This window comes from Echeneis naucrates, chromosome 23 (genome assembly GCF_900963305.1).
Source record: "Echeneis naucrates chromosome 23, fEcheNa1.1, whole genome shotgun sequence".
Taxonomy (NCBI): domain Eukaryota; kingdom Metazoa; phylum Chordata; class Actinopteri; order Carangiformes; family Echeneidae; genus Echeneis; species Echeneis naucrates.
The window spans coordinates 4,009,382-4,023,879 of NC_042533.1; the positions used below are offsets into that span (position 1 = coordinate 4,009,382).

Consider the following 14,498-nt stretch of genomic DNA (forward strand, 5'->3'; position numbering starts at 1 on the left):
CTGACACAACCACTCACACAGTCTTTCCAGCAAATAACAGAGTTTCCCCGCTGCTCATTTGCTTTTAAGAAGCTCTGTCAGCAGGTTGCAGTCGGATGTTGGTGGCTCTGAAGGTCGTCGGCTGGAAATTTCTGCCTGCAGGTCGCCGCACGCTTTGTTCCATATGATAGTTGGATTTGACAATGTGATTGCCGTAGAAAAAGAAAATGACTGTTGTGGCTGAGCCGTGCGTAAACAAAAAAGCGGAGTCCAGTGGCGGCAGTTCCCATCCGATGAGCGAAAGAGAAAAAGCCTTGCGTGGGTTATTTTCTCCATCTAAGGGCCAGTTAATCAGCACGTTAACAAGACAACATTAGAAAAGCTTGGCAAGCAGCTTAATGTCCTCATTTGGATTCATTCTCTATTCATGACATTTCTTCATGCTCTCCGGAGTTCTATATATATTTGGACAAGAGTCGTGATTAAAGATGTTTGGCTCTTCTGTGAAACAACTTTTTCTCTTTTTCTCTCTCTGTTGTTTGTTTCTGTTATAATTTGATGCCAGTATTTGACAGTGCCAGTAGAGAGTAGAGAAATCGGGCCAATGGCAAACCAGTCTCCAGCTGAATGAAAACGCAGAACCATTACAGTTCATGATCAGTGCCTGAACCCTCGACAACAATTCAGAAAAGGAGTCTCCTGTAACGAACTGTCTTTTCAGATAAATCATCAAAAGCTGCAAAATCTTTGAAAGTTTGTTTTGTGCATTCCTGTTCTTCCAGAAAGTCCTGAGCAAGACTTTTCTCCATTTTAGGACTAAAGAAGTTTTGGGTTGTTTGTTGGTTGTTTTTTTTTTTTTTTTTTTTTTTTTTTTTTTAATCTCTCACAGATGAAACTACTCATCTTCTGGTGCAGTGATGTGAATTCTGCTTTCCATAAACGTCAAACTGCCTCAGATATTTGATGCTGAAGACAGCGAGCAGCATCAACATATCGTAACAGCACTTACTCTCAGACCAAGACCCAAGCTGATCTGAGAGCCAGGGCACAGCAGAACAAGGTCGTATGACGTGATGCCAGGTTCACTAACATTTATTTGATGTGGCAGAGACACATAACTGAACAGGAAGTCATATTTTTTCTGGAGACAGCATTATTTGAATTGACTGACAACATCCAGATTATGTTGGTCAGAGGCTTGATAGTTCCTTAAAAGTAGGTCTGATACTTCTTTGGTAAATTTGTCCAGCTCTGGGTATATATTTGGTAAAGATGGATCCATTAGGAAGCGGGCTCGTGAAAAGAGAGAAAATATGATAATATGACACAAATGTTACAGCGAAGCACAAAGGAAATGGGAACTTGTCGGACGAACTCCATTAATGTTCATTTCTAGGGAAAGAAAGATGAAGAAAGACAGATGATCCCCTCTGGTTTCTCCTTATTTTTTAACTGAGCCAAGAAAAATTATTGATTTTTATCTTCTCTGCTCTTAAATGTGTCCAACTTCCAGCTCATTTCAGCGATAAGTGGTGTTTGTGGAGTTCAAAGTGTCCTAATCAACATTTACAGAAACTGAAACCTCCACATTGTGGGCTGTCTGCATCCCACATCACGACAGACACAGGAACGTTTACAGTTTTCCAACCTGCGTGTCACGATGCAGGAGTGATGTCAGGTCGGCCTTTAAAAAGTCACATCGCACTGTGCCATCTCGCGGTGACAGTTTTTCCGCTGCTGACATTAAAACACACAGATGGATGCTTTATATGCCTCGGTGAGGGTCTAACAAGTATGTTTTACGTGCTCCTCTCTTTAGAGCGAACATCCTTCGCTCAGATGTGAAAACCCATTCAGCACCTCAGAGGCAGAGTGGCAGCGTGTTATCACGGCCAAGATCAGCTTTAACAAGTCCAATTAGCAGACTGTGATCGGGAAGCGTTTGAGAAGTCATTTGTTTCTTGGTTTAACGTTATAAACATGTTGTTGTTGCGACTGGAGGACAGATGACGGTCATGTCGCTGTCATTCCAGGGTGAATTGTTTTCATCGCTACCTGTGTTGCAGTCAGCTGGCTCCTGTCAGGGTGTCGCTCCTGACAGCTCCATGCAGATTGACTTGATTTCTCCTCTCTGTGTCCAAATTGCATCACTTAGCTCCTGTAACGATGCTGCCGCCCTCCCCCCACCCATCTTCCACCCTAACCCAAACACACATACAGCATACTGCTCAAATATTTGGCCTCCGCTGTGCATGCAGGAAAAGGACAAAAAATAAAGAGGGCACTTAATGAAGAGAAGCCGTTCAGGGTCAACGATGTTTCAGCTCTGCTCTGCTCTGACCTCCCACGAAAATACTGACAACAAAAAATGTCTTCTCCTTTATCTCCTGCAGGCACAACCAGGCAGCCCAAAGAAGGAGAGGTCCCGGGGGTGGATTATAATTTTGTGACTGTTGAACGGTTTATGGAATTGGAGAAAAGTGGAGCCCTGCTAGAGAGCGGAACATATGAAGGTAAGGATTTAGTCGAAATCACGCTAAACAACACGTGTGATTGTGGTCATCCCTCTTTGTGCTGTTTCTATTTTTTTATATGTAATTCATGCATAATTTTTCCTCTGTGTGAGAGTGACAGTAGTGTGCACGAACGTTGGCACACTCATATATATATACACACACACACACACACACACACACACAATCAGTCGCCATCCATCCATCTTTTGGATCTGCAGAAACAAGAGTGTCATCTGTCATGAAGGACAGTGAAAGCAGTCTTCTGTAAATTCTGGATGAAGCAACGCCAGCACACTGACACATACACACACTTCAATCCGTACAGTACCTTCATGTTGGCTCTCTCTTGGCTCAGTCCTTTAGTATGAGCTGCACTGGCCGCTCAGTTGCCTAATCAAAACAAACAGACACTCTCTATCTTCTCTCTCCTGTGGTCAGTCAGGCCCGAGGCTTGGATTTTAAAACCCTGCTCAAAAAATGCATCTCCTGGTTTGCCCGGACAAGCCCAGCTCTCAGGAGAACCCTGTCATTATATAGATAACACATAGCAGCAAACTTCCCTCTCTCCCACCTGATTCTAGTCTCCGTCAGCCCGCCGCCATCAGTGCAGGAAGGAGGAGGAGAGGAGAGAAAAAAAATTGCAGATGGCCAATTTAACGGTCGGTTGCCAGAAGCAATGTTAGATCCTCTCGCCAATGGGAGCTGCTTCACACAGGGGAGCGGGAGATGGAGTTTCTTCTGCGTGATCGCTCGGCCATCTTAGGCATTTTTATACATTTTAATCATTTAATGGCCAATTAGATGTGGAGGAGGGAGGAAGGGGTGAAATTCAAAGGGAGACAGTCAGCACTGAGGTTCAGCTCCTGATACACAATGAAGTCCCACCTCCTCCAACTGAAATACATTTTAGGAGTTAAATTGATCCATCAAGTGAGGAGCTGTTTGTGTTGTTGTTGTCGTCTCGATGTGAATTCCCAGATTTTCTCTGCAGATCAGAGGTAATCCAATCACTCACCCCTCTTGAATCTTTCTGTGCCTCAGGTCAACTAAAGGGTTGTTAGTTCGGCTGTTTGTGTTGACAGGCTGCACTGATTTGACTCTAAAATAAGAGGAATCTAAATTGTAAAAATGAAATTGTTGAGAAGCTTAATTTAGCACTATATTCCCTCCACACAGGAAAGGTCGGGGAGCTCATGAAACGATCATACAGGTCGACTCTGCACTCCGGGCCGGGAGTTTGACACTAAAACTTCAGCTGCTGTTGCAATAAAAAATTTTAAAACTCAGAATGAAACAAAACCAGATACGGCACCATAGTTGCTGAACTCATCTCCCTTCAATCATCAAATTTCTACAAGCAACAGAATTTGGAGCTTAATGACCGATGCACCTTGGGAAGCAGCAGTGTCTCCTTTTGTTCTGGAGAATGAAAATGTAATGGTGGTTTGATCACCTTTCAAGACACCTAATATAATCTGCAGAATCCTGAGCTGTTTCCATTAGTAGATTCTGTAAAATGTTGTCGTTTATTTAGTTTTATAAACTCTCACATGTGAAGGAGTTTATTTCAACTTGAAAAACTAGGTTTCTATAAATGTAGCTGAGCCGTGACAAGTTGAAATACGCTGGATGTTTCCTCTGTGCAGGTATCAGTTTCATATATATCGGATAGGCTTTTATTGACTATGAAAATGAAAAGGACTTTCATTCACTGAACCCTGAAAGCCCAGAATAATAAAACCATCGGGCAAAATATGCCTGGAAATGGTCATTTCAATCACACGTAGATTTAGGCCTTTCCTCGAGTTTGGCTTGAATTTATTTTTTCTGAAGGTATTGTCAGCAGGAGACTCAAATCGGATGTGACACCGATTCCATCACTCACTCAAACTTCAAAGTCCAGGTTTGTGTGATGCTGCAGGTTATTTAAGTTCAGTGGAGGAGCCAGTTTTCTTTTGGAGACAAATCTCCAGCTCGTTAAGGCTCCAGGATTTGTGTCTGTGGTTCGGAGGTTCTAATCCCAGCAGTCCGCCTAATCTTTTTACAGCTGCTCTCCTACATTTTTCATCGCAGCCCACATGTTTCCCAGAGTGTGAACATGATTTTTCAATAGGTCTCCACAACATGGAAGAAGAGGACACCAACTTATGTTTTTTTTAAATCTCTTTGGCCGTTCCTCTTGTTCCTTGGCAGTCAGCGCTGTGGTTCGTCTCTAACGCTTGAGCCCGGTGCATTAGAATAATCTTTGTGGATTTTCACACACTTCGTCTGGAGCTGTGGGGCTGTAAACTAATCTAAGAGAAAAACTTACGGGAGTTGCTCCAAACCTAAACTAAAGCTAATGTCCTTTTCTGCACCGTGGCTCTAACCACAAAGATCTTCAGCTGTCTTTCAAGCTCGGGTTTAAACAAAAGCCTTTAAAGGCAAGTGACGTCAGATCTGGCGACAACGAACATCCCTCCCAAACAGAAATGGATAAAATCATTTCAGGATTAGGTGTGTGCTTGTGGTAGTGTTTGCTTTGCAGATATACTTAGCTCTCTTAACTTGCAATATTGTAAGACATGATGCAATGTTGAGAACACAGCTTGAGTGTTCACGGATCAGCTGGTTTCAACATGGAGCAGCATGTCAGGTGCACAGGAGACCTCGTCCTCCCTGTAGAGGCTGCACTGGAGTCTGTTCCCACATCTTTCATCCTCACTCTGTTTACTCTGTCGGCCTCTCTCGCCGTGTATTCACTTCCAGATTATGCACATTCAATTTAACTTTATGGCTCCTTTTATTGAAATTTTAACATAAATGTTATTCAGGAGCTTTTATGTCCTCCATCCCTCCTGGGTCTGAGTGTGAGGCTGCACCACAGTGCTCGTTTCAATTCGGTGCTCATATCGGGATGCTAACTTTCAAGGTGTAACGTCTTCACCATCTTAGTTCAGTGACAAAGTACATTGTGGACAATGAGAATGCATTGGTCGAGATGATTTGTAAGGTCAAGAGGTGGTATTAAAAGTGACCACAGCTCATCCTGTGGTCACTTTTGTGAATATTATGAATACATTTCATGGCACTCTACAGCAGTATTGGTAAATATTTCACTCATAAAAAAAATAAACTCTGTGTCATATTGCAGTCCAAGAAAGTTTGGGGGATGACCAAGACATTTACTGAATCCTCTGGGGATGATGAATGTCTGTATGTGATAATTCTTATTCTAGTCGTTGAGTTATTAAAGCTACAATGGACCGCAGAGGAGCAGCCAGCCAACAGACATCATCTTGCCTACAGCCATGCCACTAGCAAAGTTTAAAGTACAAGGTGTAAGCACTTTGCATATAAAATGACTTTGGTTTTAATGTCGCCCACCTCATCCTCTTTTTTCTGCTCCAGATAACTTTTACGGCACCCCGAAGCCTCCGGCTAAGCCCAGCGCTCTGCTGCTAAATGTAACGGACCAACTGCTGCCGGGCGCCAGACCCAGCTCTGAGGGCAAGAGGAAGCGTAACAAGTCAGTCAGCAACATGGAGAAAGCCAGCATCGAGCCCCCCGAAGAGGAGGAGGAGGAGAGACCCGTAGTCAACGGCAACGGCATCGCCGTCACCCCAGGTCAGCCCCACGACAACAACTCCACAGACACATTACAACTTGGTTCGAGGTCACACTGGATCAAGCTGAGCTGCTGGAGCAGATGTTAAAGTTGCAGTAGCAGTGTCTTTGGGGATGGTTGCTCGGCAACAGAGACAATAGCAGATTGGTTTTACGGGGACATAAAATTATTGTGCAGCAGCTCATTGCCGTTCATTGGTTGCATAGACATTTCCCATTTTATGAATGAACACATATGTAAACTTTTTCTCTGCAGCCCAGACTGGTGATGATTAAAACATTACTGCAGCTGCTCTCCAGAATGTGAAATGTTTCATTAGGCTTCGTTATGAAGTAGTGTCTGAGGCCAGATCGCCAGAGGGAGTACGCATGCACAACAGGAGCCTGCAGGCTCCTCAAGATCAACAAAGACTTTTTTTTTCTTTTTTTTTTAAGTGTTTTCTCCCGCCGAGAATTAGCCCTGTCCAAACTGGTGTTACTCTCTTTAAATTCTGAAACTAGGCAGAAGTGACATTTAACATAGCAGGAAGCAAGGCCAAAGCTCTTGAGGCAGTTCTCATTCATAAAATAGTGCAAAGACATTTCATTTGTTTCCTCCTCGGCAGCGTCAGAACGCACCTCCAGCCATTCAGATATACGCGTGTACGCAAGCACATACACAAACCGCTTTTTGAATGCATCACATGAAAGGACAATCATAAAGGAGGCATTATGAGTTTGATTTTTGTGATTCTAAATCTAAAACCATGCTCAAGTCCTGTGACTTTTCTAAGCTGGCTTTATGGCCTCGGGAAAGACAAATCTCTCACAGCACGGCAGCACACATAACAACTTGAAAAATTTCTGTCACTGATCCCAGTTAGTGCCTGCAGTTGCTTTCATACTCTGTTTACCGTTTTTGGGGACATTTGTACAACCTTTAAGGGACTGTGGTGCTTTGAGTGAAGCGGTTTGGTAAGAGGATGAGATTTTGGTTTTCCTATCACAAGGAGCTCAAGCAAGGTAGGACTCAAAACTTAGAAAAATCCAAAAATTCCTTTGGTGGCACAGTTTAGATCCTGCAGAATAATGATTACTCTAAAACGCTACTTAACATCCTTAATTTCTTCACAGGATAAGAGGATAAGAAAAAAAATCTACATTAGATGCAAGAAATGAAAACGTAAGATATGTTAAAATGCAAATGTAAAAGGCTTTACATGAATATTTAATGAACCATAATGTACATTATACAGCAGTGGTTTACATAAAGCTTTAAGGGAAAGAGTCATAAACGAGCTCATTCAGTTGGGAAAGCGAAGAAAAGAAGATATCATAAATGTTAAAGTAAAACAAAAAGATAGTGATTAAAAAATAACAAAATAAAAGTGGTTTACAGACACAACAAGAAACAGAATCACATGAAGCTCAGTTATTAAAGTGAATTTTGTTTTGTTTTGATACAAGTCTTTTTTCCTCATTCTTTTGTTAATTGTGTTTAAAATGTTAGAATTGTAATAATAGTGATAGTTGAATTTTTAAATAATATTTTATGTCTTTTCTTCTGACTTTCTGAAAATGTAAAAGAAAAGAAAGAAAGTTAGATTAAGGATCCGCTGTGCTGCAAACTTTGTTGAAGGGGATGTTATACAGAAATTTGTGTTTGAACAAACTGTTGTAAAACTCCTGCAACTCTCCTCCGGGGAGGGAGGGAGAGATATATCGCTGATATAGAGTCATCCAATTTATTTTGCTATTTCATTTCAACTGGACTCCACAAACCGCAGTAATTCTCTTACAGGTAGATGTTATATATTTTTGAGGCTCAGGTGTCTCCAGGAGGCTAATCAAACTGTCTCAGTTAGTTTCCAAAGCCCTGACAGTCTTAATGGCAAAAACACAATCACTGCAAAGCATTAAAATTGATTTAGGAAGAACTAGTGAGGATTTATTTTAATGAAAGTACGAAGGAACCATCAAAATGTACATTTGAGATCTAGATCTGCTCTAAAGGATGCTGGTGACTGATTAAAACAGGGACAAGAAACATTTGGGGCTGATTGTGATGGGTGGGGCTGAGATGCTCGATGGCTTCGGGGTCTGAGCTGCTCACTAAACCATGTTGGATGCAAAAGTGTGCTGCTGCTCTCAGCTCAGGGGGGGGTTTGGTCTGTGTGAGCAGACAGACGGTGGGCTGACCAGGAGAGCTGAAGGGGAATCAATAGAGCGCAGCAGGCTCTGTGATCTAAGCAGATAGTCGCCTCGCTCTTTCCTTTCCAAAGATTATCTCTCAATCCCCTGCACTCATTTGTCCCCTCTCCACTTCCCTCCAGCAGCCTCTCTCCTCTGGGAAGTGCACACACTTGCAGTTTCTTTCTGCTTTCTTCCACACACGCCCATTTCCCTCACTCTTTAGCACATTTACACACAGCCATAAGTCAGACTGGGGCATCACACCTTCCTCTGTCTCAGTCTCTAACATCTCCTCCACTCTCTGTCTTGTTAACCTCAATCATTCCCTTCATCACGCTCCTGCTTTTCCTGAGTCACTGCTTGCCCTCACTTTTTTATAATTACTTTCCTTTTTTTTTCTGCCTCCACCCCATCACTGAGTCTCAATCAATGTCTTCCCCACCGGCACCTACATCTCCTTTTCCTCACTTCACCTCCCTTGCCCTTTACTCTCGTCTTACTCCCCCCCTTACATACCCGAGCGATATTGCCGTACCTGACTCCTCTCACACTCTTGTCACCTCAGAGTTGAACGAGCATGAGGACAAGAGCACAGACGCTTCGGGGGACGCCGCCCCACAGAGCAACCCAGCAGAGGCTACCACTGAGGCGCAGAAAGATGATGGACAGTCCCCGAAGACTACAGTGCCCAAACCGGAGGAGAATGATGAGCTAGGGCCCCTGCCGGACAACTGGGAGATGGCTTACACCGAGAAAGGAGAGGTCTACTTTATAGAGTAAGTGCCACAGTTCTCATGTTCAGACATCTGTGTCTCTGACAAACCCCTAAAGATTAAAGTTAAAAATACATATTTGAACGTGGGAGATAAGAAATTTCAAAGTTGCGGGGAAAAGTGCAAAGTAAAGAACGAATAGATTTACTTGATACTGCCGGAAGAAGTTTTACAACAATTCCACAAATAGACACATTTTAATGGAAAAAATGAATTGTGATCTTAAATACTACTTTTTTTTTTTTTTTATCTTTCTCTGGAGTCTCTCTTGTTTTTATTGACTATAATGGAAGACATTTTCCATCACATGACAATTTGCACGTACCTTTTAAGAAGGTTGTGTTTTGTGCCTCGCTCCGGCAGGTCTTGCCTCAGAACACCTGAGTGACATAACAGCTCTTCTGTATGTTCCCACCTGTACATATTCTCACTCACACAGGGACCATTATTGATGCTTCGTGGTTTAATGAGATTTGGAGAGATATCTTGCTGCACTGAACTCTGTTACACAAGCTCAAAGTTTAATTTATCGGAGTTGTTAGTTTTTACAGCTGCAGTAAAAGCGCAGAGGTGCGTCTTCATTACATCAGAATGATGGCGCTTCCTTGTGTGTTGTTGCGGAGGAAATTCTATGTGCACGCATTTTTCTTACTTTTTTTGAATTGCGTCATTTGATCAGTAGGTCAAATTTCCCCTCAGCATCCGTTGAACCCCGACGTGGTTGAATGCACACTCAGCTGCCAGAAGCTGCACGGCAACACCGGACTGAGAAATGCGTCGGGGCTGTCACGCAGCCAGGCACATGTTGCTTCTTCATGTCTATTAGCCACAGAGGCAGACTTTTAATTCCTTCCACTGCAGACGAATCACCATATGCCTCCTCCCCCAAACCTCATGCTCCCACATCCATCAAACACAGTGCGCAGCTAATTCAGTTAGCCCACTGAATTTGCAGCTTCAAGTGTTTGTTTCTTTTTTTTTTTTTTTTTCCTGGCGGTAAGTGATGCCATGCCAAAGTGATCGCAGTTACAGAGAGGATGCTTGCCTTTGACTGGCCTCCATATGAGACCAGTTCCTTTACCTGCTGCCCTTTAGTGAGGCGGCTGAGGAGAGGAGAAGAAGAGACTGAGTGATAGTGATTAAAAATAGTAAAGAGTGAAAAAAGAGAAGGTGAGAGGGAGTGCACAAAGGAGGGAGAAGTAGTAGATTTCCATACTATAAATAGAAGTAGAAGGCAACAGAGGAGAGGCGAGGAAAACAGAATGAGGAGGGTTGATGGGGTTGAATCAAAGCAGAGCCAAACAGTTTACCTCACCTTGAACTGCCCTTTATTTGGCTCAGCTTTAATCTTTCACTTTTATCTGCATGTGTGCTCACGATCTCTCTTGAGCCCCAAGAGAGGAAGCTTTGGACCGTTCGATGTTTTTGTGCAGACCGAAACATCTCAACAACAACAACAACTTGATGGATTGCCGTGAGATTATTTTACAAACGGTCATGGTTTCTGAAGGATCAATCTATAAATGCACATTAATCTTGTAACAGAGTCAGGGCTCAAGTTGTTTTTCGTTAGGGTTATTTGTAAAAAGGTGACTTAACTAGTTAGTAAGTGTCAGCGTTGCGTTTTTAGCTTCTTCCTCCGACTGAATGTAGCTGTGCGATGTGAATATTTCAGTTTTTTTGACCACAGTTGGTGGCCGTTAGAGCTTCCCTGTGTCCTCTGTACTGAGTGTGCTCGACGTGCTGTTCAAAAAATTTCCTTTGAAAAAAGAAATAAGTAAAGTACTGAAACTCCTCGCTGCCCCCTGTTTGACTGTTGGCCTTTCAGCCCCCCCCACACCTCCTCCTGAGCTTCATTTTAGGCTGTGGTGATACATGGAGGTTCTCTGGCGCATCCTCATAACTGATCTAGAAACAGTTTTTCGTCTGAAACTCTGGATCAATCTGCCAAGCCCACAGCTGTTCCCCTCCATACCCTCCCGCCCTCCCTGCTCCATCCTTTTCCGTCACTTGTCCTCCCCTCCTCCTCTGCCTGCTAAGGAGAGACAGTAAGCAAATTAAAAGTATTGATTGCCATTATGTTAACCTAATGCTTTTTTTTTTTTTTCCTTTCCCCACCTTTTTAGAGATCCAACAAACAAGTTAGCCTCGTCTCTCCTCTCTGAAATCATCCCAGAACTGAATTAAGAATCCACCAACCTCCTTCCCTCTTTCTGCCAAGTCTCCTCTCTCGCTCTTCTATCACGCTCCCTCTCACTCACTCCCTCTCTCTATCTGTCGTCTCTTCACAGCCACAACACCAAGACAACATCGTGGCTGGACCCGAGGCTAGCCAAGAAGGCAAAGCCGCCGGAGGAATGCAAAGAGGATGGTGAGTGCTGCGTCTCTATCTTCTGTTTTTCTCCTCCACTTTTCTGCTTCTCACATTCATTCATTTTAATTACTTAAGTTGCCAGCTGCATTTATTATTTATTAAGATTCGGGGCTTGCCTGTTGATCTGACAAGAAGCAGGATGATTTTATCCGAGATGGCACTCCTCTGTAGGAACATTTAGTGATTTCTCGTTGCCAATGTTGGATTTCTATTTATGAGGAGTTGCACGGTGGCAATGCCCATATATGTGTCAGCCCCGGCTTCGAATAGGAAGTCCCATGATGTGTGCTTAAAAGCCCAGGTCCACAGGGACTGATGGTTACAAAGACTTCTTTATTCTCCACAGAGAGAGATGTGGAATGTCCTTTACTCGCCCACACACACACACACACGCGCACACACACACACACACACACACACACACACGCACACACACACACATGCATGCACGCACACAGCAAAAAAAAAAAAGAAAAAAAGAAAGGAGAGCGATGAATGTCAATGCAGCAACCGTTTTATAGTCGAGCAACATATATACAAGTGTGTCATCTATCTCTCTAGGCCTCACACCCCCCTCCCCAACTTCCCCATTTGTCTTTTCTCAATGTGTGCAACCGAGGGGATATTAATGGTCTGAGTAATAGACAGGGAGCTGAGGAGAAGAGCTGGAGATGGACACAGACAACAAATGAGAAATGGCTGTCACTCATTTTTCTGGTGTGTGTGTGTGTGTGTGTTGGTCACATGGCAGGAAGGGAAGGTCTGTGGGGTGGGGGGGCATATATTCCTGGTTGATCTCATTACCACATGGATAGAGTTTCTCTAAAAATACATCCAGCAGTCAGACACATACGCAGACAAACAGAGAGACAGACAAACAACTACACTCCTGGGTCGAACTGTGCTTTCAATTTCACTCTTTGGATTTGCCTTCTGCGCTGTTGATGTGGGACGTTAGCACATTTTGGTGAGTCAGGTTGAAAGAACTATCATGTCAGTTATCAGTTAAGCTGTGTAGAAGCTTTTTCTGACTTCGCAGACTGAGAGGCGACGTCCTCCACCTGCCTATTTAATCTAACGACTCATATGTAGCCAGTCCACACTGAAATTTCTCATCTTTTTTGGGGTGGTTTGCTTTGGTTCATTAATTCATGGCTCCCAAACAATGAATCCTAATGACTTTGGGGATTTGCTGACTCTTTCTGCTGCCCCTCAATTAGGCTGACACTCCTTATATTTTCACTATGGAGGAATTATTTCCTACATTCATGTTTCCTTCAAGGTGTCCTGTGATAAATCCAGTGACTCTGCAGCTGGTACCATCATGGGCTCAGAATTAAAATTGGTCCAATACTGATGATATCAAGTGTCGTTGAGATAAACTAGCAAATGTTAGCATTCTAACTCTCTGAACTACAATGTGACCAAAGAAAACAGGCTCAGCTACCAGTTAGGACCAAACTCACGTAACGACGGACAGAGCTGCTGTTTGTTTGGACAACAAATTGACTAATCATCACTGTGAACAGAAAGTTCAACTAAATCTGAGAGGATGTCAGTGTCAGTTAAGATGTGAACAAATCTGAACCTGCAGAAAAAGACTTTATTTGAATTACATGAAATAAATGTTAAGATGTATTGACTCCAGCCAGACAAAGTGGGAGAAGGAGGAATGACACCTGCTCTGAAAATCTTTGCACTGTGCATGGTGGCATTAAACATAACAAGGCCAATGTTTTCTTCACAGTGACACTGTTTCAGCTTTATGCAATCGAACTTTGTGTTCGCTGGAGCTATCAGTCACATAAAATTCATCCGAAGAAATGTGTTCAGGAACAGGGACAGCAGTCTGTAGCTACTTGGAGCTAACTGCTAACAGCAAACTTCTTGCACAGTCTCTGAACCTCCCCATTCCCTCTTTGTGTTTCCATTTAACGTCTCAGAGAGGATCACCTGACACAGAGGAAAAAGACAGAGACGCCTGTGAGGAATTTGTCAAAATGTGACTGCGCTTTTTCCTCCGGCACTTCTAATCCTGTTTTATCCACTGGGGACGAGCACAAAAGGAGATGTGCTGATGTTTGTAAGGACTTTTATTGATCCTGTTGGGCGACTCATTCAGTTATTTAGTCCCAGTTGAGGGGATCACGAAGGCTGAATATGTTGTTCGCTTTATCTCAGTAACACAGCGGGAGCTCCTTCATATTTTTCACTTTAATTTGGATTTAAGGATGAATTGATTTCATTGCAATGGCCAAAGGTCAAAGGCATAGTTCACAATGACACAATGTCCAGTTGGAGTGAAGGAGTGTGAATTTTGTGTGTGAATTCACAAAATAAAAGGTTTTGGCTGACAAATAAAATCATAAGCTAATTATGAAAAGTTTTATATCAACTGAGTCACAGTTCAACTTCAACATGATATTATATTCCACAAGCACATTACATCATGGGACATTATGTTTAAGCATATATAACCAAAAGGCAGTAATTGAAATTTTTATTTTTTTTGTGCACAAATTGAAGCACAGATTAGTAAGACATTTAACAAATGCCTGTTTCTTCTTTGGTACACTGATATTCATGGCTTCATGGCAATTAGGGGGTTTGTTTGTGAGCTTCTCATTCTGCAGTCCAACTCTTCTTGAGTGTGTTGTGTTGCTGTGTGGATTTGCTAAGTTTTGCAGGATGTGCTCCTTTTTGACTGTCAGGACTAAAGGATCTGTGTTTGCCGGGGGAAATGGTAAAGAAGACTTTTTAGGTTTCAGAAATTTAGTTTGTTTCCACCTTAAGGGGTTTGTGTTGTTCACTCCAAACAACCACAGCCTGGTGGCGCCTGCTGCCCCCTGGGAGCTGAGCTCAGTTAAGGACAGAAAGGCTGCCTCTGTAAATTTGATATTGATTGGTAGAAAAGGTAAGTGTGTTTGGGGGGGTTGTATAAAAGTGTGTCTGTGGGTGCTGTTTGGACCTGAACAGGATCGTGGGGCTGAATCTGTGAGCTGTGTCGGGACAACAGGCTGAAACGACAGTATTAAGTGGGATTTTGAGAAGAAGTGGTCTTCAGATCCTTGAATGGCA

At 43.0% G+C, this 14,498-nt stretch overlaps 1 protein-coding gene across 1 annotated transcript in view; it reads left to right on the forward strand.

Moving 5' to 3' along the window:
• magi2a (membrane associated guanylate kinase, WW and PDZ domain containing 2a) overlaps positions 1–14,498 on the forward strand; it is a 171,832-nt gene that overhangs the window by 105,281 nt on the left and 52,053 nt on the right. Inside the window, exons 3-6 of the mRNA XM_029494925.1 lie at positions 2,373–2,492; positions 5,886–6,101; positions 8,839–9,049; positions 11,338–11,417. Of these exons, the coding sequence (XP_029350785.1) occupies positions 2,373–2,492; positions 5,886–6,101; positions 8,839–9,049; positions 11,338–11,417 (627 nt within the window). The remainder of the gene's footprint in view (positions 1–2,372; positions 2,493–5,885; positions 6,102–8,838; positions 9,050–11,337; positions 11,418–14,498) is intronic.